Below are 16,945 nucleotides of genomic sequence, written 5' to 3'. Positions count from 1 at the left end.
AGAGCTCCATACAGCTGTCCCCAAGAGGGTATTTTTTATGAAAATGTTCTGGCCCTGGGGCTTGAACTCAGCGTTTATACTCAAAGCCCTTAGCTTTTATACTCAAAGCTAGGGCTATATCACTTGCCATAGCTCTGCTTTAAGATTTTGGTATTTTTAATTTAGAGATAAGAGTCTCACAGACTTTCCTGCCCAGCCTGGCTTTGAACCACAATCCTCAGAACTTAGCCTCCTGAGTAGCTAGGATTGCCACTAGCACCTGGCACCACAAGAGGGTATTCATAAAATAAACCTCCCCAGTAGAAAAGAACTCTCTGGGGCTGAGAGTTTGGCCTAGCGGTAGAGTGCTTGCCTAGCATACACAAAGACCCAGGTTCAATTCCTCCATACCACATCCATCAAAAATAAAAAAAAATGGAAACAGTGCTGTGGCTCAAGTGGTAGAGCTCGAGCCTTGAAAAAGCCCGGGCCAATTTCGAGCTCCATGACCCACCAAAAAAAAAAGTCTCAGGTCCTTTTGTGCCCGGGCTGGCTTTGAACCTTGATCCTCAGATCTCAGCCTCCTGGGGCCAGGAATTTGGCCTAGTGGTTAGAGTGCTTGCCTAGCATGCACGAAGACCCGGGTTCGATTCCTTGGTACCACATACATAGAAAAAAGCTAGAAGTGGTGCTTTGGCTCAAGTGGTAGAGCTCTAACCTTGAGAAAGTCCAAGGACAGTGCTCAGGCCCTGAGCTCAAGCCCAGGACTGGCAAAAAAAAAAAAAAAAGATCTCAGCCTCCTGAGTAGCTAGGATTACAGCATGAGCCACCGCGCCCAGCTTGTTTGTTTTTTAATAATGTTGGTTTTCTAATCTCCATGTCTCCTTACCCTCACTATCCTGCCTTGCAGCATTAGAAGGAAAGAAGGACTGGAACTCTGGGCTCCTGGGCACTTGGCCCTGGCTTCTAGGCCACCTGTGGAAGCTGATATTCCCAGCCTGGCCTTAGCTCACTCTTCTCCTCTCCTTCCCCTGTCCAGGAGGGATTTGCACCACCTGAGGATGATGAGATTGAAGAGCAGCAACAGGAAGACCAGGACGAGTACTGAGGGCGGCTTGACTGCGTGGCTCCCGTGCTTCCCTCCCCATGCCACCCCACATTATAATCCTTTCCTGACAGCCGGTTGGCCTGCGGGTGCTTTGTGTCAGTGCCCCAGCATGGGGAAGCCAGGCAAGCAGGGCTTGGGAGGTTTGGGGCAGGTGAGCAAGCAGAGGTCCATCCAGGTCCTCCAAGGGGCACTGGCCCAGGGGGACAGGACCCTTGCCCACTCCTCGCCCCTATTTATTTCCGTTGTCTTTATGCTATGTTGGCCAACACTTCCCAGGGTGCTGCTGCCACCCGACAGCCAGCAGCTGTATATTTGACAAAATCATTGGTATATTTTTACTTACTGGATTGTCCTTGCACTTTATCCGTTCTTTTCCAGGGCTGACCTCAGGGCTGGGGCAGCGTGCCTGACTTGGCTCCCCTTCCCCAGGGCCAAGACCAGGGCAGGACTCACTGATTTCTTATTTATTTTGTCTTTTGACTTTCTACAAGTTGAGGGGAAGGCTGATGTCAGGAGAGGGAGAGGAGCCAAGGGCAGTGCTGTGGGCATGGGGGTCGGAGGAGGGGAGCATGCAAGGGACAGAAGTGACCTCCTGGCACCAGACTCACCCACCTAAGATCCCTGCCCCAGCACCAAAGCCCCAGCACTGCCCCAAGACCCCAGCCACTCCCTCCTGAAGCCTGGTTCACACCATACAGACTCTGCCTGGCCCCCCACTGTCCGTCTGCCCCCATTGCCCGCCTCCAACCCCTGCCCCTCAGGCACCAGCCTACATATGTGTCCACTTTTATTTAAATAAACTTGTGTGGTAAAAATCCATGGTTTGCCTCCCTTGGTTGAATCACGGCTGGAAGTCAGCGTTGGTTACTCCTCTCCTCTTCTTTCTGTCTCCAGAGGGGACAGCTATACAGGATAGCCCTGCTGCCATCAGAAGCCACAGTGGCACTGGACTTGCCTAGGTTTAACTCATCCCTAGTGCCAAGAGTCTAAGAGAAGGGAAGGGAGCCTAATTCTGGAAGAGGAACAAAACCAAGGGCTGTGGCTGGGTCAGTGGCAGCCTGGAAAGTGGCTGTGGGGCTGTGGGGTACCTGGTGGAACAGTGCTTAGCTCCAGTCTCCTTTGGGCCAATTGGACTATATGATGATACCTACCTATTGTCACACTAGCATTGCAGGTGGGGACAAGGGCTCACATGACAGAAGGGTTCAGAGAACAAGCTGTCATGAGTACTGATGTCTGGAAGGGCACAACCTATCTTTCTCTGTTTCGTATTTTCTGTTGGTCATGGAGTTGAACTTAGGGTCTGGGTGCGCGCTCTCTCTCTCTCTCTCTCTCTCTCTCTCTCTCTCTCTCTCTCTCTCTCTCTCTCTCTCTCTCTCTCTCCCCCCCCCCCCATTCTGGCCTCATGTACACTAGTCTACCACTAAGCCCCACCTCATCCAAGTGGTTGTATCTGTAGAACAAGTTCCAATGGGAAGAGCAGATCAGAAAAGCTGCCTTATCCACACCGCCCACATTCCCAGTATTTCCTCCAATTCTGTGCCACAGACCTCAACTCCAAGTATTCCACTTGTCCCAGTATGCCAAATATTATGAAAGGAGTAGTGATAAAGGACAAGATGGACATATCTCAGGAAGAGGCAAAATGAAGTCAGCCCAGCTTCAGGCACAGACATGAGCTATAGGTTCAAATCAAATAAGAATTGAGGCAGGGATGCACATTTATTAAACTGAACTGCTTACAGGTAGTCAGAGGTGCGGTCTGGTTTGTCATTTCAGGATGATCAGGTGGGGCCTGACTGCCATGAGAAAGTCCTGGTTGTGTGGCAGGAGGTCAGCATGGACTGTTGTCATGAGGTATAATCCATCAGTCCTGACCTTCCTGGATTTCAAGATGGTTACAAGGTGACTACAGAGCAAGGACAGAGATCAGAATGGAGACTTGGAGGACAAGTTTTTCTCCTGATTTTTGTGACCCACCTGCAAGCCCAAGTGAGGAATCTGTACTTTGGGGCAAAAGCAGCCAAGATCCTGGAAGCCTTATAGTGCCAAGTATGCTAAAGTGAATGTGAGCACATGGTGTCACCTAGATCAGCCCTCGGGTACTGATGAGAGGGATATGACTCGCTTAGAATTCAGATTTCTTGACCTCTGGTTCAGTACTCACCAGAGACCACAGGGATAGGACTTCCAGAGTTCTTTTAACTGTAGGCTGGCCCTCACATCCTGGTGTGTCCCTTGCCACCCTGGGTCACAACCAAGATGTAGTTGTAACTATCTTTTCTTTAGCCTGCCCATAGCCCTCCTCAGAGACCCTCACCATTATTCCAGTGACTGACTAGACATGAGTCAAATAAGCAACTTGTGTCTGCTAATCCCTAACTTGACTTTTTTTTTTTTTTTGCGGATTATGGGGCTTGAAATCTGGACCTGGGTGCTATCCTTAAGCGCTTCAGCTCAAGGCTAGCATTCTATCACACTGAGCCACACCGCCACTTCCAGTTTTCTGGTGAATTGAAGATGAGTCTCCAAAGCTGGGCTGTCTTTGAACCGTGATCCTCAGATCTCAGCCTCCTGAGTAACTACGATTACAAAGCTTGAGCCATCAATGCCTGGCTAGTCGACCCTTTAACTCCCACCAACCCCCACATAGACACTTCTGTCCTTATCCTATTTTTCTCCAAGTTCCTTGTCTGGATATTTTTTTTCTTTTTCTTTTTTCAGTTGTGGAACCTGAACTCTGGGCCTGGATGCTGTCCCTGAGCAATCTTTTTGCTCAAGGCTAATGCTCTACCACTTTGAGCCCAGTGCTACTTCCAGTTTTCTGGTGATTAATTGGAAATGGGAGGAAATAAGTGGTTAATTTGGAAATTTTGAAGTCTCATAGACTTTCCTACCTAAGCACTGCACTCCTCAGATCTCAGCTCCTGAAGTAGAATTACAGGCAGGATCCACCAGCACCTGGGTTTGCTGACTTTTAATTCCCTAATTAATTTTAATTTTAATGCCTAATATTAAAAGCTCTCCCTTCCGATATTGCAGTATTGTATTGTCTATTAGGTTAAAGGAGTCGTTTTCTGCTTTCTCCAATGTTCAACTTCAGGCCCAGATCATCTTGACCATAAAGTGAGTATAGTAGGTAGCACATGCCTCTCCCAAAAGATGTTCGTGTAGCTAGGTCTAGCTATTCAGGAAGCTGAAATCTGAGGCTCATAGTTTGCTCTTATCTCAAACCACGCAGGCTAGAAGTGAAGCTGTGGCTCAAGCACTAACAATAAGCAAAAAGCTAAGGGAAAGCACTGGGCTCTGAATTCAAGCCCTAATACCGGCACAAAAAAATTATACATATCATAGTCCTGTAAATATGTGAAGTTACATGATAAAGGGGAAATAAAGCTACAGGTGGACTGTAGACGACTGTTCTATGGACCTTAGGAAGAATGTGCTGGGGATGAGAGAGGGGGGGGAAAGACAAAGTAATCACAAGAATCCAAAGGAGATTAAGGTAGAAGTCATAGTGATATGATGTATAAGAGTCAGCCAGCGGGGGAGGGAAATGGGGACAAAACATGAGAAGGGGTACCAATGTGTGTAAAGTAATGTACCTTCTATCTGGTGAATATAACTGTAACCCTTCTACTAATTACATTTTTTTAAAAAAAGAGTCAGCCATAGGAAGGAACCATGAGCTGGGAAATGCAAGCAGTCTCATGAAGCTAAGGCAGCCAGAGGAATTCATTGCCCCTATAGCCTCCAGAAAGAAACACAGCCTCACAGACACCTTGATTGTATTCTGGCCATCAAGACGTGAGTCAGACTCCTCTTGTTCAGAACTCTTAAGATAATTTGTTTTGTTCTAAGCCATTGGCCTGTGATGATTTGTAACATAAGCGATAGGAAATTCATATAAAGATCAAGTGATCTGGGTCGGGAGTGTGGCCTAGTGGGATGAAACTCTGAGTTCCATTCCTTGGTACCACATACATAGAAAAAGCCAGAAGTGGTGCTGTGGCTCAAGTAGTAGAGCACTAGCCTTGAGAAAACTCAAGGACAGTGTCCAGGCCCTGAGTTGAAGCCCCAGTACTAGCAAAAAAAAAAAAAAAATCAAGTGACCTTACCCTTTTTTGTGTACCTACAATGGACATCCACCTGACCCTAATCCCCAAACAAAAATCCCCTCTTTCCTCAGAGTCCAACTCAACGGTTGTCTCCTTCAGAAAGCCTTCCCTAACTTTCTATCTAAAGGCTTCATTAGTCCCTTAGCTGTGTGTTCTCTAAGAATTTGTACTCTGTCCTAGGTCATACTATACCCAAATGGCAGGTACGAATTTCATCAAATAATCAAGATAGTAAATTTCCTTAATTGTGAAAAATCACTTTAGTTTCACCTTGCCTCATCCTCCCCTAGAGAGATGAGAACTTTAAGATTCTGAGGGTTCACCCAATACTCTTAGCATCGTGGGGACTGTCCAGGGATCTGGACATCTGCACAGTAACCTGGCTGCAGGGTCTCTACCACCCGGGACTGACTGCAACTCGAGATAAACTCTACGGTGGAAGCCAGCACCTGTTCTTTCCCATTGCCTTGAAAGGGAAACCTGGTCTGGCTATCCCAGACCAGTCTCATCGGAGACTGGTCAGTGTTTTGGGCCTCTCTACTTCAGGCCCTCCCAACATCTGCCTGTTCGCGAACTTCAACCAAGACATACACTTTCTGGTTCTTTCAGAGTAGATTTATATTACCCATAAACCTGAAGTTCATTATTAGCCACAGAATGGCTAGCCCCCCTCTAGAAATAAGCATTTAAGCTTCAAATATTACCCAGGCGAGAACTATTTCCAGCCCATCCTTTTAGCACCATTGGAAAAGCAAGGGAAAAAAAAAAAATGGAAACTGACTATTTCGAAGTCAGTCAATGATGAGGACCGGTACAGTAAGTGCTGAGTCAAGGATTTCTGCAAGCTGGTCGCCTCCACTTGAGGCTCTGGTGGCCAGGGGTTGGGGCTTGGGCTGAGCCCTCTGTCCCCAATCCCCGCAGGGAATGCGGCAGAGAGACTACAAGTCCCAGGCTGCCTCGCGGCGACGTCGACAAATGGACTACAAGTCCCAGGCTTCTTTAGGGCAGCAGCGAGGAGACGTGGCATTGCGCGGCGACCGCGCCGACCGGAAAAACGGGAGGTGGCCGGGAACCATGGCAGCCAAGGAGGCAGGTGGAGGGCGCTGGGAAGTGGTGAAGAAGAGCCGGCGGCCTGGAGCCGGCGGCGGCGGTCGAGGTGGCGGCGGGGATCGCCGAGCCCTCGGGGAGGCGAACGGAGGGTGGAAATACGACCTGACCCGTGAGTACTGGCCGCCGCCCACCCGGGCCTGCGGGGCGGGACGGGCGTGGCGAGCAGCTCGCGATTCTAGCCATCTCGCCCTCCGAGTGCCTGCGGAGCCCGGACCGACCACCTGGGCAAATGGCACAAGGGGAGTGGCCGTGCTGTCCGCACTGGTGAGTGAACTGAGCTACAGCGAGGCGGCTCCCTCGGCCAGGACCGCATGTGGGAGCCCACTGGGATTCATTCAGGCCAGCTGTCCAGGCCCTTGCCGGTCCCCTGGGCTGAGTCTCGGCCGAGGCATGGATTCTGGATCTTACTCCTGTCCTCTCAGGTAGCTAGCAGATTGGGACGGCCCGGACATGAAACCCAGCGAAAGAGCAAGCTCAGTGCCCACCAGCAGTTGTGCTCAGTGGCACCCGTGCCCACGGTCTCCCGAGGCGTGGAGAAAGTTTGCTACTTGTTGATTATAGAGTTGTCATCTAGGAATCAGGAGGAATTGGGATGGAAATAGGATGGAAAACCTGTCCTCCCAGGCATCAAAGAAGCCAAGTTTCTGTGTCTGTGCCTCTATGGATTTCCATACAGTTTGATTTCTCTGACAAGAAAGAATGAAAGAAAGAGAGAGAAAGAGAGAGAGAGAGAGAGAGAGAGAGAGAGAGAGAGAGAGAGAGAGAGAGAGAGAGAGAGAGAGAAGGAAGGAAGAAAAGGAAGGAAGGAAGAGGGAGGGGAACGCAGGAAACACCTGGTCCAGTCTGCAAGAAAACACACCAGGTGGCTGCAGTGCTCCTGAACAGCCCCCAAGAAAGAAGATGCCCTGACTTTCCCTCTGTGCAGATAAATTATGTGGTTAGAGGAAGGAGCCACTGTTCTTCCTGACTTAAGCTTTCCCTGTTCCCTCCTGTCTCTGTCTTCACCCCAGCTCCAATCCAGACCACCAGCACCCTCTATGAGCGAGGCTTTGAGAAAATCATGAAGCGACAGAATAAGGAACAGGTCCCACCCCCTGTTGTGGAGCCTAAGAAACCAGCAAGCAAGAAGCAGCCAAAAAAGGTGGCAACTGTCAACAACCAGAACCAGAAGCAAGGACCCTTCCGGAGCTTGGAGGAGGCAATGAAAGCTGTGAGTGTCCCTAGACCCCAGGCGCGGAAAGAGATCTGAAGTTTAAGTCCCGAGAAGATGGGGGTGGGAAGTCAGGCAGCTGTAGGACCTGTGTGATTTTGAATGCTCAAGAATGGTTCCAGAGCCAGCCTGGGCACAAAAGGACCTGAGACTCTTATCTCCAGTTGACCTCTAGAAAATGGGAAGTGGGGCTTGGCTTTAGGGTAGGGTGGTAGCCTTGAGCTGTAGAGCTCAAGGACAAAGCTGCCCAGGCCCCGGGGTAGGGTGGTAGCTTTAAGAGCTATGGGACAGCGCCCAGGCCAAGTTCAAACCTCATGACCCACAAAAACAACAATAACAAAAAATACGGTTCTAAGCCAGCCCAGGCACAAAAGAACCTGAGACTCTCATCTCCATTTAACCTCTAGAAAACGGGAAGTGGGCTTGGCTCAAGGATGGTAGCCTTGAGCTGAAGAGCTCAGGGACAGTGCCCAGCCCCAGAGTCCCACAACTGATTTAAAAAAAAAAAGAGTGGTTCAGAAAAAGATGGAAAGGCCAAAGGAACAGAATGTTTGTAATTCAGATAGAAAACAAATGGGAAGTTATATGGAAACTCAGATGGGCAAGAAGAAATCCTTGGAGACGCCAGGAAGGGGACAGGAAAGCTGGCTGTTGTTTCCTTTCTCTCTGAAGCAGTGATCTTTCACTTCCCATGTTTGTCCTCTGGTTCCTCCTCGAGCATGTGAAAAGTCTACCAGGGAGTTGAGATCAGCCTGCTGAGCTGTACTGCCCACTTCGGCATTCTACATTCTTAGGCTTAAGAACAGAAATCTGGCTGGGTACTGGTGGCACATACCTATAATCCTGGATACTCAGGAGGCTGAGATCTGAGGATTGCAGCCAACCTGAGACTCTTATCTCCAATTAACCATTAGGAAATCAGAAGTGTCGCTGTGGCTTCAAATGGTAGAGTACTAGCCTTGAGCTGAAGAGCTCAGGGTCAGTACCCAGGCCCAGAGTTCAAGCCCCACAACCAACCAAAGAAAAAAAGCCTAAACCAGAAACATGTGGTCCTTCCCCCCACCTCCTTTCAGCCACTTTCCCGACCTCCTTCACCTCCTTTCCCCTCACAACTCACCATTGAAGTGTGTGTCCTCGGCAGCTAGATGTGGCAGCTCTGCAGAAGGAATTGGACAAGAGCCAGAGCGTGTTCACTGGGAACCCCTCCATATGGCTGAAGGACCTAGCCAGCTATCTCAACTACAAGCTCCAGGCCCCACGTAGCGAGCCCACCCTGAGCCAGCACACACATGGTTAGTTGTCCAACCTCTCTCTTCAACCAAGATCAGGGAAATTCTGAATGGGCTGTGTGTTTGTAATTGCCCAGTGCCCCCCACCTGGTTTGTGTATAGCTGTGTAAGTGGCTGGGCCTTCTGGGGGTGGGTGGGTTGGCTAGGGGGTAGAGGGCGGTGCGTGTGTTAGCACAGGGACATCTGCTTCCATTCACTGTCCCTAAGGAGGCCATGTTCTGAGGCTACCAAAGTCCTAACACTCACATAGAACCAATGGGTGCCAGATTATCCCTACAGCCTGGTGAGCCGGGAGCTGCGTGGGATCATCCGAGGGCTCCTGACGAAGGCAGCAGGGTCTCTGGAGCTCTTTTTTGACCACTGTTTGTTCACCATGCTGCAAGAGCTGGATAAGACACCAGGTGAGGGGGCCTGTGCATACAAGTGTTTCTGGAAAAGAAGGAAGTTAGGGCTCTCTGAGCTAGGATGAGTGCTAGGATGAGATCACCAAGAATGGCAAGTCTGAGAACGTGTGTGTCTTCAGGGGAGTCACTGCATGGATACCGAATCTGTATCCAGGCCATTCTGCAAGACAGGCCCAAGATTGCCACTGCAAACCTGGCCAAGGTGAGTCCTGGGTGGTTCCGGGGAGGTAGGGGCTCGGACTGGGGAGGCTGGGCAGAATCTGTAGAATCGGCTCAGTTGTGGGATGGTGAAAGAGCCTACAGCACGAGAATAACTCAGGACTGCCAGCAGTTACTGTGTGCCTGCTTTGGATATGCATGGGGGAGGTACTACCATGACCAACATTGAGTGACTTTCCTGGGGTTGGTCAGCCAGTACATGGTTGAAGCCATGGGTGGGTAAAGCTGTGCTCTGAATCACTCTGCCACACTGCCATAGTGCACCGTGTCACTCAGAACCCTCTGTGCTCCCAGGTGTCCTTGGGTAGGCTCTGGAGTATTTCTGGTGCTATCTCAACCTGTTCTCCCCAACCAGTTCCTGGAATTGCTAAGATCCCACCAGAGCCAACCAGCCAAGTGCCTGACCATCATGTGGGCCATGGGCCAGGCGGGTTTCTCCAGTCTTGCGGAGGGACTGAAAGGTAACAGGGAAGTTAGGTAGAAAGAACTGGTCCTTGAGCCGAGACATCCCCCCCTCCCCCCTCCCCCCCCCCCCCCCCCCCCCGTGGTGCTTCCTGTGTGTCAGCTGAGGCGCCCTCCCTGATCTTTGTCTTTCAGTGTGGCTGGGGATCATGCTGCCTGTGCTCGGCATCAAGTCTCTATCTCCCTTTGCGCTTGCGTACCTGGATCGCCTGTTCCTGTGAGCATGAGGGGCCAATGCGGGCAGGCCCAGGGGTTCCACAGAAGGCTGTTTTAGTAAAATGGGATGTTGTGATCCTGGTCTCCCTCCATGAGTGTGAGGGAAATTAGGACCAGCTCCTCACCTCCCAGTGTGATAGTGAGGAAGAAAAGAGAGAGCCATTAGGGCTAGGGGATAGGGTAGCATTTATGCCCTTTTTCTTCCTGTTGGTTTAGTTGGGGTCATGATTTAAAAAACAAAAAGCAAAAACCTGACCTGTTTCTTCCTTCCCCACAGGATGCATCCCAGTCTTACCAAGGGCTTCGGGATGATTGGCCCCAAGGACTTATTCCCACTTCTGGACTTTGCCTATATGCCCAACAACTCTTTATCACCCAGGTAGGGCTGCTCTGGGAGACAAATGCCAGGAAAGGATCCCAGTGCAAGGTCAGACCCAGGACGGCATCCCAGCCCTTCTCTTCCAGCCACACTAGATCTGAGGTGTACAACCTGGAAAGTTCAAGAATAGGAAGCTTAGCCAGGCAGTGGTAACTCACACCTGTAATCCTAGCTACCTAGGAGGCTAAGATCTGAGGATTGCAGTTCAAAGCCAGACTATTATCTCCAATTAATTACCAGAAAATCAGAAATGAAGCTGTGGTTCAAAGTTGTAGACCATTAGCCTTGAGCTGGAAAGCTTAGGGATATTGCCCATCCTCTGAGTTCAAACCCCATGTCTTTAAAAAAGGGGGGGAGGGGAAGGAAGTGGAGCAATGGCACAAAGTGGTAGAGTGCTCTCCTTGAACAAAAGAGCTCAGGGATAGCACCCAAGTTCTGAGTTCAGGCCCCATGACTGACAAAACCAAAATTTAAAAAAAGGTACAGGGCCAGGAGTTTGGCCTAGTGGTAGAGTGCTTGCCTAGCATGCATGAAGACCCGGGTTCGATTCCTTGGGCCCACATACATAGAAAAAAGCCAGAAGTGGTGCCGTGGTTCAAGTGGTAGAGTTCTAGCCTTGAGAAAACCCAAGGACAGTGCTCAGGCCCTGAGGCCAAGTCCAGGACTGGCAAAAGAAAACGAAAAAGAATGGGAAACTTCAAGGGACTGGTGAACCTCTGAAATTACATGGACCCATCAGTGATTGGCATATGGAATTTTCTTGGGGAAAGGGTATGTGGCTTTTCACAGGTTTTCCAGAGTCTGAGTAAAAAGAATCAGAGCTAGCCAGCTGCTGGTGGCTCATGCTTGTAATTCTACTTCAGGAGGCTGAGGTCTAAGGATTGTGGTTTAAAACCTGCCCAGGCATGAAAGTCCATGAGACTCTTACCTCCAGTTAACCACCAGAAAAACCGAAAGTGGGACTGTGGCTCAAGTGGTAGAGAGAGTAGTAGTCTTGAGCTAAAGAGCTCAGGGACAACGCCCAGGCCTAGAATTCAAGCCCCATGACCACTACCACCAACAACAAAAATCTGAGCCATCATAAGGCCCTTGGTGATAGCTCCTCTGCCAGGGTGTGGGCTCCCAAGTGGGCGGAAGGGTCACATGGCGGCACAGCTCACCAGAGTCTGGCCCGTCTTACCTCCCCAGCCTGCAGGAGCAGCTGTGTCAGCTCTATCCCCGACTGAAGGTGCTAGCATTTGGGGCAAATCCAGAATCTACCCTGCACACCTACTTCCCTTCTTTCCTGTCCAGAGCTACCCCTAACTGTCCTCCTGGGATGAAGAAAGAGGTAAAGAACTGGTGGAGGCTTCTTTTCCCTTCCCAGACCAGCTATGGTAGGCGCTGCTTACTCGCAGGGCCCTGCCCTTCTTGAAGTCTATTTCCCTGGCATTTCTGCAAGGTGCACCTGCAGCCACCTTCCCTGCTCCCTTGTGCTATGCACTCACAAACCTGAGCTTGGAAGGGCTGCATGGGCTGTATGGGGGGAATCTCTGATCCTCTTGTCATTTATGGATGCATGACTTTTGAGTCCCAATTCCATGCCCCTTAACAATCTCAAAACTTTGGGGGTTTTGACACTATTTCTGTACTCTGGGTGTGTGTGTTACATAATGGCCTCTCAGCACTCTTCCTCTACCAGCCCCAGCCCCCAGCACATTCTACTCTCCCTCTGTCCCCCTGTGCAGCTCCTGAGCAGCCTGACCCAGTGCCTGACTGTGGACCCCCTCAGCACCAACGTCTGGAGGCAGCTGTACCCCAAGCACCTGTCACAGTCCAGGCAGGTGGGGGTGGGGTTGCTTGACTCTGAGCCACAAAGAGAAACTCCAGTTTGTGTTTTCCATCTTGAGATTTGCCTGTCTCTGTCCTGGAAGCTGAAGAGGAACACTGGTCCGTGATCTACAGGCGTAGGCTTCAACTTAAATGGGAACTTGGCCCAGGTGGCCCTTAGAGAGCTTGCAGTTTGGGGGAGTGGGAGGGGTTTTCAGCCTGAACAAGACAGAGTCTCAGAAGCAGAAAGCCAAAGTGGGCGTCCTGACTGAAGAGCTGTGTGCTTCCTTCCCTCCACAGCCTGCTGCTGGAGCACCTGCTCCGGACCTGGGAGCAAATCCCCAAGAAGGTGAGGAACTGTGAGGATGGGAGGCTGAGCCTCTTCTAGTTTCTGGGTTCTCTTTAGCCACTGTCCTCCCTTTGCTGTGCATCTGGCATGGAACACAGTAGAAGCACAAGTCTCTCACAAGCCAGATTTCTTGTTTGCAGCCCAACTTTTGATGTTATATAGATGCAGAAGTCTTTGCAAGAAACCATTCAGTCCTTCAAAGTGACCAACCAGGAGCTGCTACAGAAGGGAAATCCGAATGTCGTCACCTGTGATGCAGCCTGCAAGGTGCAGCATGTCTTAGCACACCCCAGGTTGGGTCTGGCTCACATCTCTACCTGTCTGGAAACCCCCATTATCTCATGTCTAATGTGTGGACCTGACCCTCTTCCTAGAAGGCCTGGCTTGGGGTCTGAAGTAGGAGGCAAGGACCAGCTCCTCTCCCCTCTAACCACTGTTTCCTCCCTCATCCTCCCAGAGCTTGTTACAGCTGGCACGGGGCCCTCAGCCCCCCTGGACCCGGCTGCTCCTGTTGCTGCTGGTCTTTGCTGTAGGATTCCTGTGCCATGACTTGTGGTCACACAGTTCTCTCCAGGGTAAGCAGTGATTGGAAAAGCGTGCAGTGGTGCCCCACACAGCCAGACACAGCATCCTCAGCACTCTACTGCAGAGCTCTCAATACCTCGGGAAAAAGATGTCCATAGATTTTTCTGTCTGCAGACATCAGTTTGGGCGGGTACTATGTACCACAGAAGTGGTAACATGTTTCTGAGCCTGGCTCTGCTCACACCTGTAAAGCCTAGCTACTTAGGAGGCTGAGATCTGGGGATCCTGGTTTGAAGCCAGCTCACACAGACAAATCCAAGAGAATCTCGTGTCCAGATAACCAGCAGAAAGCTAAAAGTGGAGGTGTGGCTCAAGTGGCAGATCACCAGCCGTCAGTGAACAGTAGGGAAGAGTGTGAGGCCTGAGCGTAAGTCCAGTCTGGAACACACACACACACATAGATTAGTGCATGTTTATAACATCTTGGTGTTATGTCCTTCAACTCCAGAGGAAATCGAAGATTTCACATAGCTTTCTATTGTAGCTAGTACATAGAAAAGCAGACATCAACTTGGATTTTCTGACTCCCACATGCTGTGTCTCATTTGCTGTTCTGTTCCCCCTGATTACCTAGCTTAGCCCTGCAAGTCTATGTGCTGTCCTCTGAGCCTGTTCCAGTCAGCCTGGAGCTGGCCCTGCAACTTGTAAACCTAAGAATTTTCTACCCCAGACCCATAGAGTCTTTCCCAAGTCCCCACCCCTCCCTCTCCCAGCTCACCAGAGCTTCTTTACTCAGCTTCCATCACTGGTCAGTTGCTTGGATCATCCGGTGTCTTGCCTATTGGCCAGCAAGTGTGTACCAAGCTCTACTCCTACAGCCTACGAGGCTACAGGTGAGCTGCACCCAGGTAGAGGAGGAGGGGGCAGGGTATGAAAAGAGAAGGTTTGGGTTCGGGGTAGAGCTGGTGGACAGGGTGGAGGACATGGATTTTGGAGAGTACCCGTGGTTTTCTTTTCCCTTCCCATCTCCTTCCCTGACTATGCTTTGAGAGCCAAGCTGGCCAGAGGAAACTTAGAGCCTGCCCATCTCCCCTCCAACTCTTCAACAGCTGGCTAGAGGAGACATTGCCGGCCTGCAGCTCCTACCTGCTTACCGTGGTTCGGCCCAGTTTGCAGCTAGCCTGGGCCCACACCAATGCCACAGTCAACTTCCTTTCTGCTCACTGTGCCTCTCACCTTTCCTGGTTTGGTGACAGTTTCACTGGTGTCTCTCAGATGGTAAGCTGGATAAGGTGCCAGTCCTCCAAGAAGTAGTGTTCTTGGGGAGGGGCAATGTGTGTGCGTGTGTGTGCGTGGGGGGGGGTGGGGACAGGGAAGAGTCCTTAGGGACTTGGATTGGCCACGCAGGGTGCTCTGACCAGCCATTCCTTGTGGTCCAGCTCCTTGATGTTTTGTACCAGCTGTGTCAGTTTCTGAAGGAGCTGACTCTGTTCCTCTACCAGAGTGTGCTGCTGCCTTTGTGGCATCTTCTGCTCTCAGCCCTGGCCCAGGCCCAGGAGCACTGTCATGAAGCATGCAGGTAGGATCTTTACTCAAGGCCCTGCAGCCCTACCACCCCATAGCCCCAATCCCAGCCCCCAGGGATTAGGCAGCTCTGTTGAGGCTCTCATAGTTCCCCACTCCTGGTTCACCCCAGGATACTCCAGGATAAAGGCAGTGGGTCAGAGTTGAAGTCCTGAGAGTTGGTGCAGCTACACACATATCCTCACCTCAACATGTTCTCCTTGCTTGGCATGATAGCTCATGCCTGTAATCCTAGCTACTCAGGAGGCTGAGATCTGAGGATCAAGGTTCAGAGCCAGCCTGGGCACTAAAGGACCTGAGACTTTCATCTCCAATTAACCTCTAGAAAATGGGAAGTGGGGCTTGGCTCAAGGGTAGGGTGGTAGCCTTGAGCTGAAGAGCTCAGGGACAACGCCCAGGCCAAACCCCATGATCCCCCCACACACAAAAAACGTTCTCTTTCTCTTCTAGAGGTGAGGTGACCTGGGACTGTGTGAAGACACAGGTCGGCGAGGCTGCCCACTGGACCTGGCTCTTTTTACAGGACATAACCAGGGCTCTCCTGGACTGGGCACTTACCATGATATCCCAACAATAGGCCCTGTCTCCCTGCCCGCTGCTTTCCTTCCTAGGCCGGTCATCTGAGACTGCTGGAGGGCAGAGGGTGGCAGCTCTTTATTGGTGCCCAGGCAAATGGCCAGTTTCCTCTGCCCCAGTTGTCCCACCTTCAATGCAGCTGGACAAAGGGTCAGTTGCCGCTTGTCCTCCGGCCCACTGCACACCTTGGGCCTGGTGACACAGTTTCCAGCTTCCTTTAGGCTGGTAGCCTCTCAAATGTTCTCTTGCCTTCCAACTTCCGTCTAAGTCTAATGCTCCTACAGCTCATCTCCAAAAGATGGGCCCCTGCTGAGTTCGGCGGCCTCCTCTTCATCACATTAGCTTCAGCGATAAAGGGCCAAGACCTCAGAAGGATTCTGTACCACAGTGGGCAGCAGCAGCTACACCTCTTCCCAGACGCGGGGGATGCCTGTTACCTCAGCGTGCCCAGAATGAGCCCTCTGAGGCCTTCACCGCCTGCTCCATCTGTGTCCTACTTGCTCAACTCGGCCTCCATCAGTACTGGGGGGCTTTGCCTTGGCTCAGCATCTCTACTGCCCAGTCCACTGTCAACCTGGAGCCTAGAGCCCAGAGAACCTTCCATTAGCCTGTTGAGAATGGAGTCAATATGGCTCCTGGGAGTGCTACCAGGTGGAATAAAGGACACATCGGATTTCTAGCTTTCCTGTCCACATCCACGTGCAGAATCCCCATATATATGGGGCAGAACAACAGAATCATGGGCCTCTGCCTAGGGAATTGTGGCTATTGGCTGTAACTGTCAGGGAAAGCCTGCATCTGTCATTCAGAACTTGTCATGGTGATTCCTGTCCCACAGTTGGTTTCCATATATTGAGGGGTTTTGTTATTTTCAGCTTGAGTGTTTTATGACGGGAAAAGTGAGGTGTGAGGTTGGGGTGTCTTCTAGTCCTGTGTTTGCCAGGACCTTAATTAGTTGTTTTATTTTGTAAGGCAGTGAGTGAAAGATTTAGAACTCCAAAGATAAAAGTCCCAGATTTGGTTTCAAAAAAAGCTGAAGCTGCTATTGTAGTCCTAGCCACCCCCCACCTCCTCCCCCCTCCCCGGATTCCCCAGTGTCTTTGAGTGGTCCCTGAAGACATTCCTGGCTTTTTCCAGGCAGCAAGATTATAAAGTTGCAAGTATAAAACAGCCGAAGGGAAGCTGTGACCATTATAGCATCTCACACTATATCTTCAGAAGTAGACCGCTTACATCTGGTCGTTCCTTGCTCATCTAGTGGCTGGTAATCCTATGTGACAAAGAGTCAAGATATCCCAGGACGTGGTCCATTTCCTCTGTTAACAATCAGGCAAAAGGGTTTTCAACTCCTAAGAGTATTGAATTGTTAGAGCTGGCCAGTATTGGCATTTTTATTTATTTTAGCCAGTCCTGGGGCTTTTAGCTCAGGGCCTGGGCACTGTCCTTGGGCTTATTCTGCCACTTGAGTCACAACTTCTGGCTTTTTCTGTGTATGTGGTACTGAAGAATCAAACCCAGGTCTTTGTGCATGCTAAGCAAGCATTCTACCACTAGACCAAACTCCTGGCATCTTTTTTTCTTTTTCTTTTTTCTTTTTTGCCAGTCCTG

General features: G+C 50.7%; 2 protein-coding genes across 4 annotated transcripts in view; both read left to right on the top strand.

Annotated features, from left to right (window-relative positions):
- Positions 1-1,906, top strand: part of Mapre3 (microtubule associated protein RP/EB family member 3) — a 52,333-nt gene extending 50,427 nt beyond the window's left edge. For all 3 annotated transcript variants that reach the window (XM_090337320.1, XM_090337319.1, XM_090337318.1), the window contains exon 7: positions 1,019-1,906. In XM_090337320.1, the coding sequence (XP_090193446.1) occupies positions 1,019-1,087 (69 nt within the window). In that variant the 3' untranslated portion in view covers positions 1,088-1,906. The remainder of the gene's footprint in view (positions 1-1,018) is intronic.
- Positions 1,907-6,226: 4,320 nt separating this feature from the next.
- Tmem214 (transmembrane protein 214) lies at positions 6,227-16,303 on the top strand. Its single transcript, XM_090337314.1, has 17 exons — positions 6,227-6,424; positions 7,326-7,525; positions 8,667-8,817; positions 9,081-9,215; positions 9,338-9,420; positions 9,793-9,898; positions 10,035-10,116; positions 10,393-10,494; positions 11,683-11,824; positions 12,222-12,313; positions 12,604-12,652; positions 12,815-12,919; positions 13,110-13,227; positions 13,974-14,070; positions 14,287-14,455; positions 14,617-14,756; positions 15,212-16,303. Exons 1-17 carry the CDS (start codon positions 6,280-6,282, stop codon positions 15,336-15,338), a joined length of 2,043 nt encoding a protein of 680 aa, XP_090193440.1. The 5' UTR covers positions 6,227-6,279; the 3' UTR covers positions 15,339-16,303.
- The last annotated feature ends 642 nt before the right edge of the window (positions 16,304-16,945 follow it).

The sequence above is a fragment of the Megascapheus bottae genome, chromosome 7 (genome assembly GCF_031878675.1).
Source record: "Megascapheus bottae isolate mThoBot1 chromosome 7, mThoBot2.hap1, whole genome shotgun sequence".
Lineage (NCBI taxonomy): Eukaryota > Metazoa > Chordata > Mammalia > Rodentia > Geomyidae > Megascapheus > Megascapheus bottae.
Note: the sequence above shows the minus strand (reverse complement) of the source record. Positions and strands in the feature narration are given on the sequence as shown.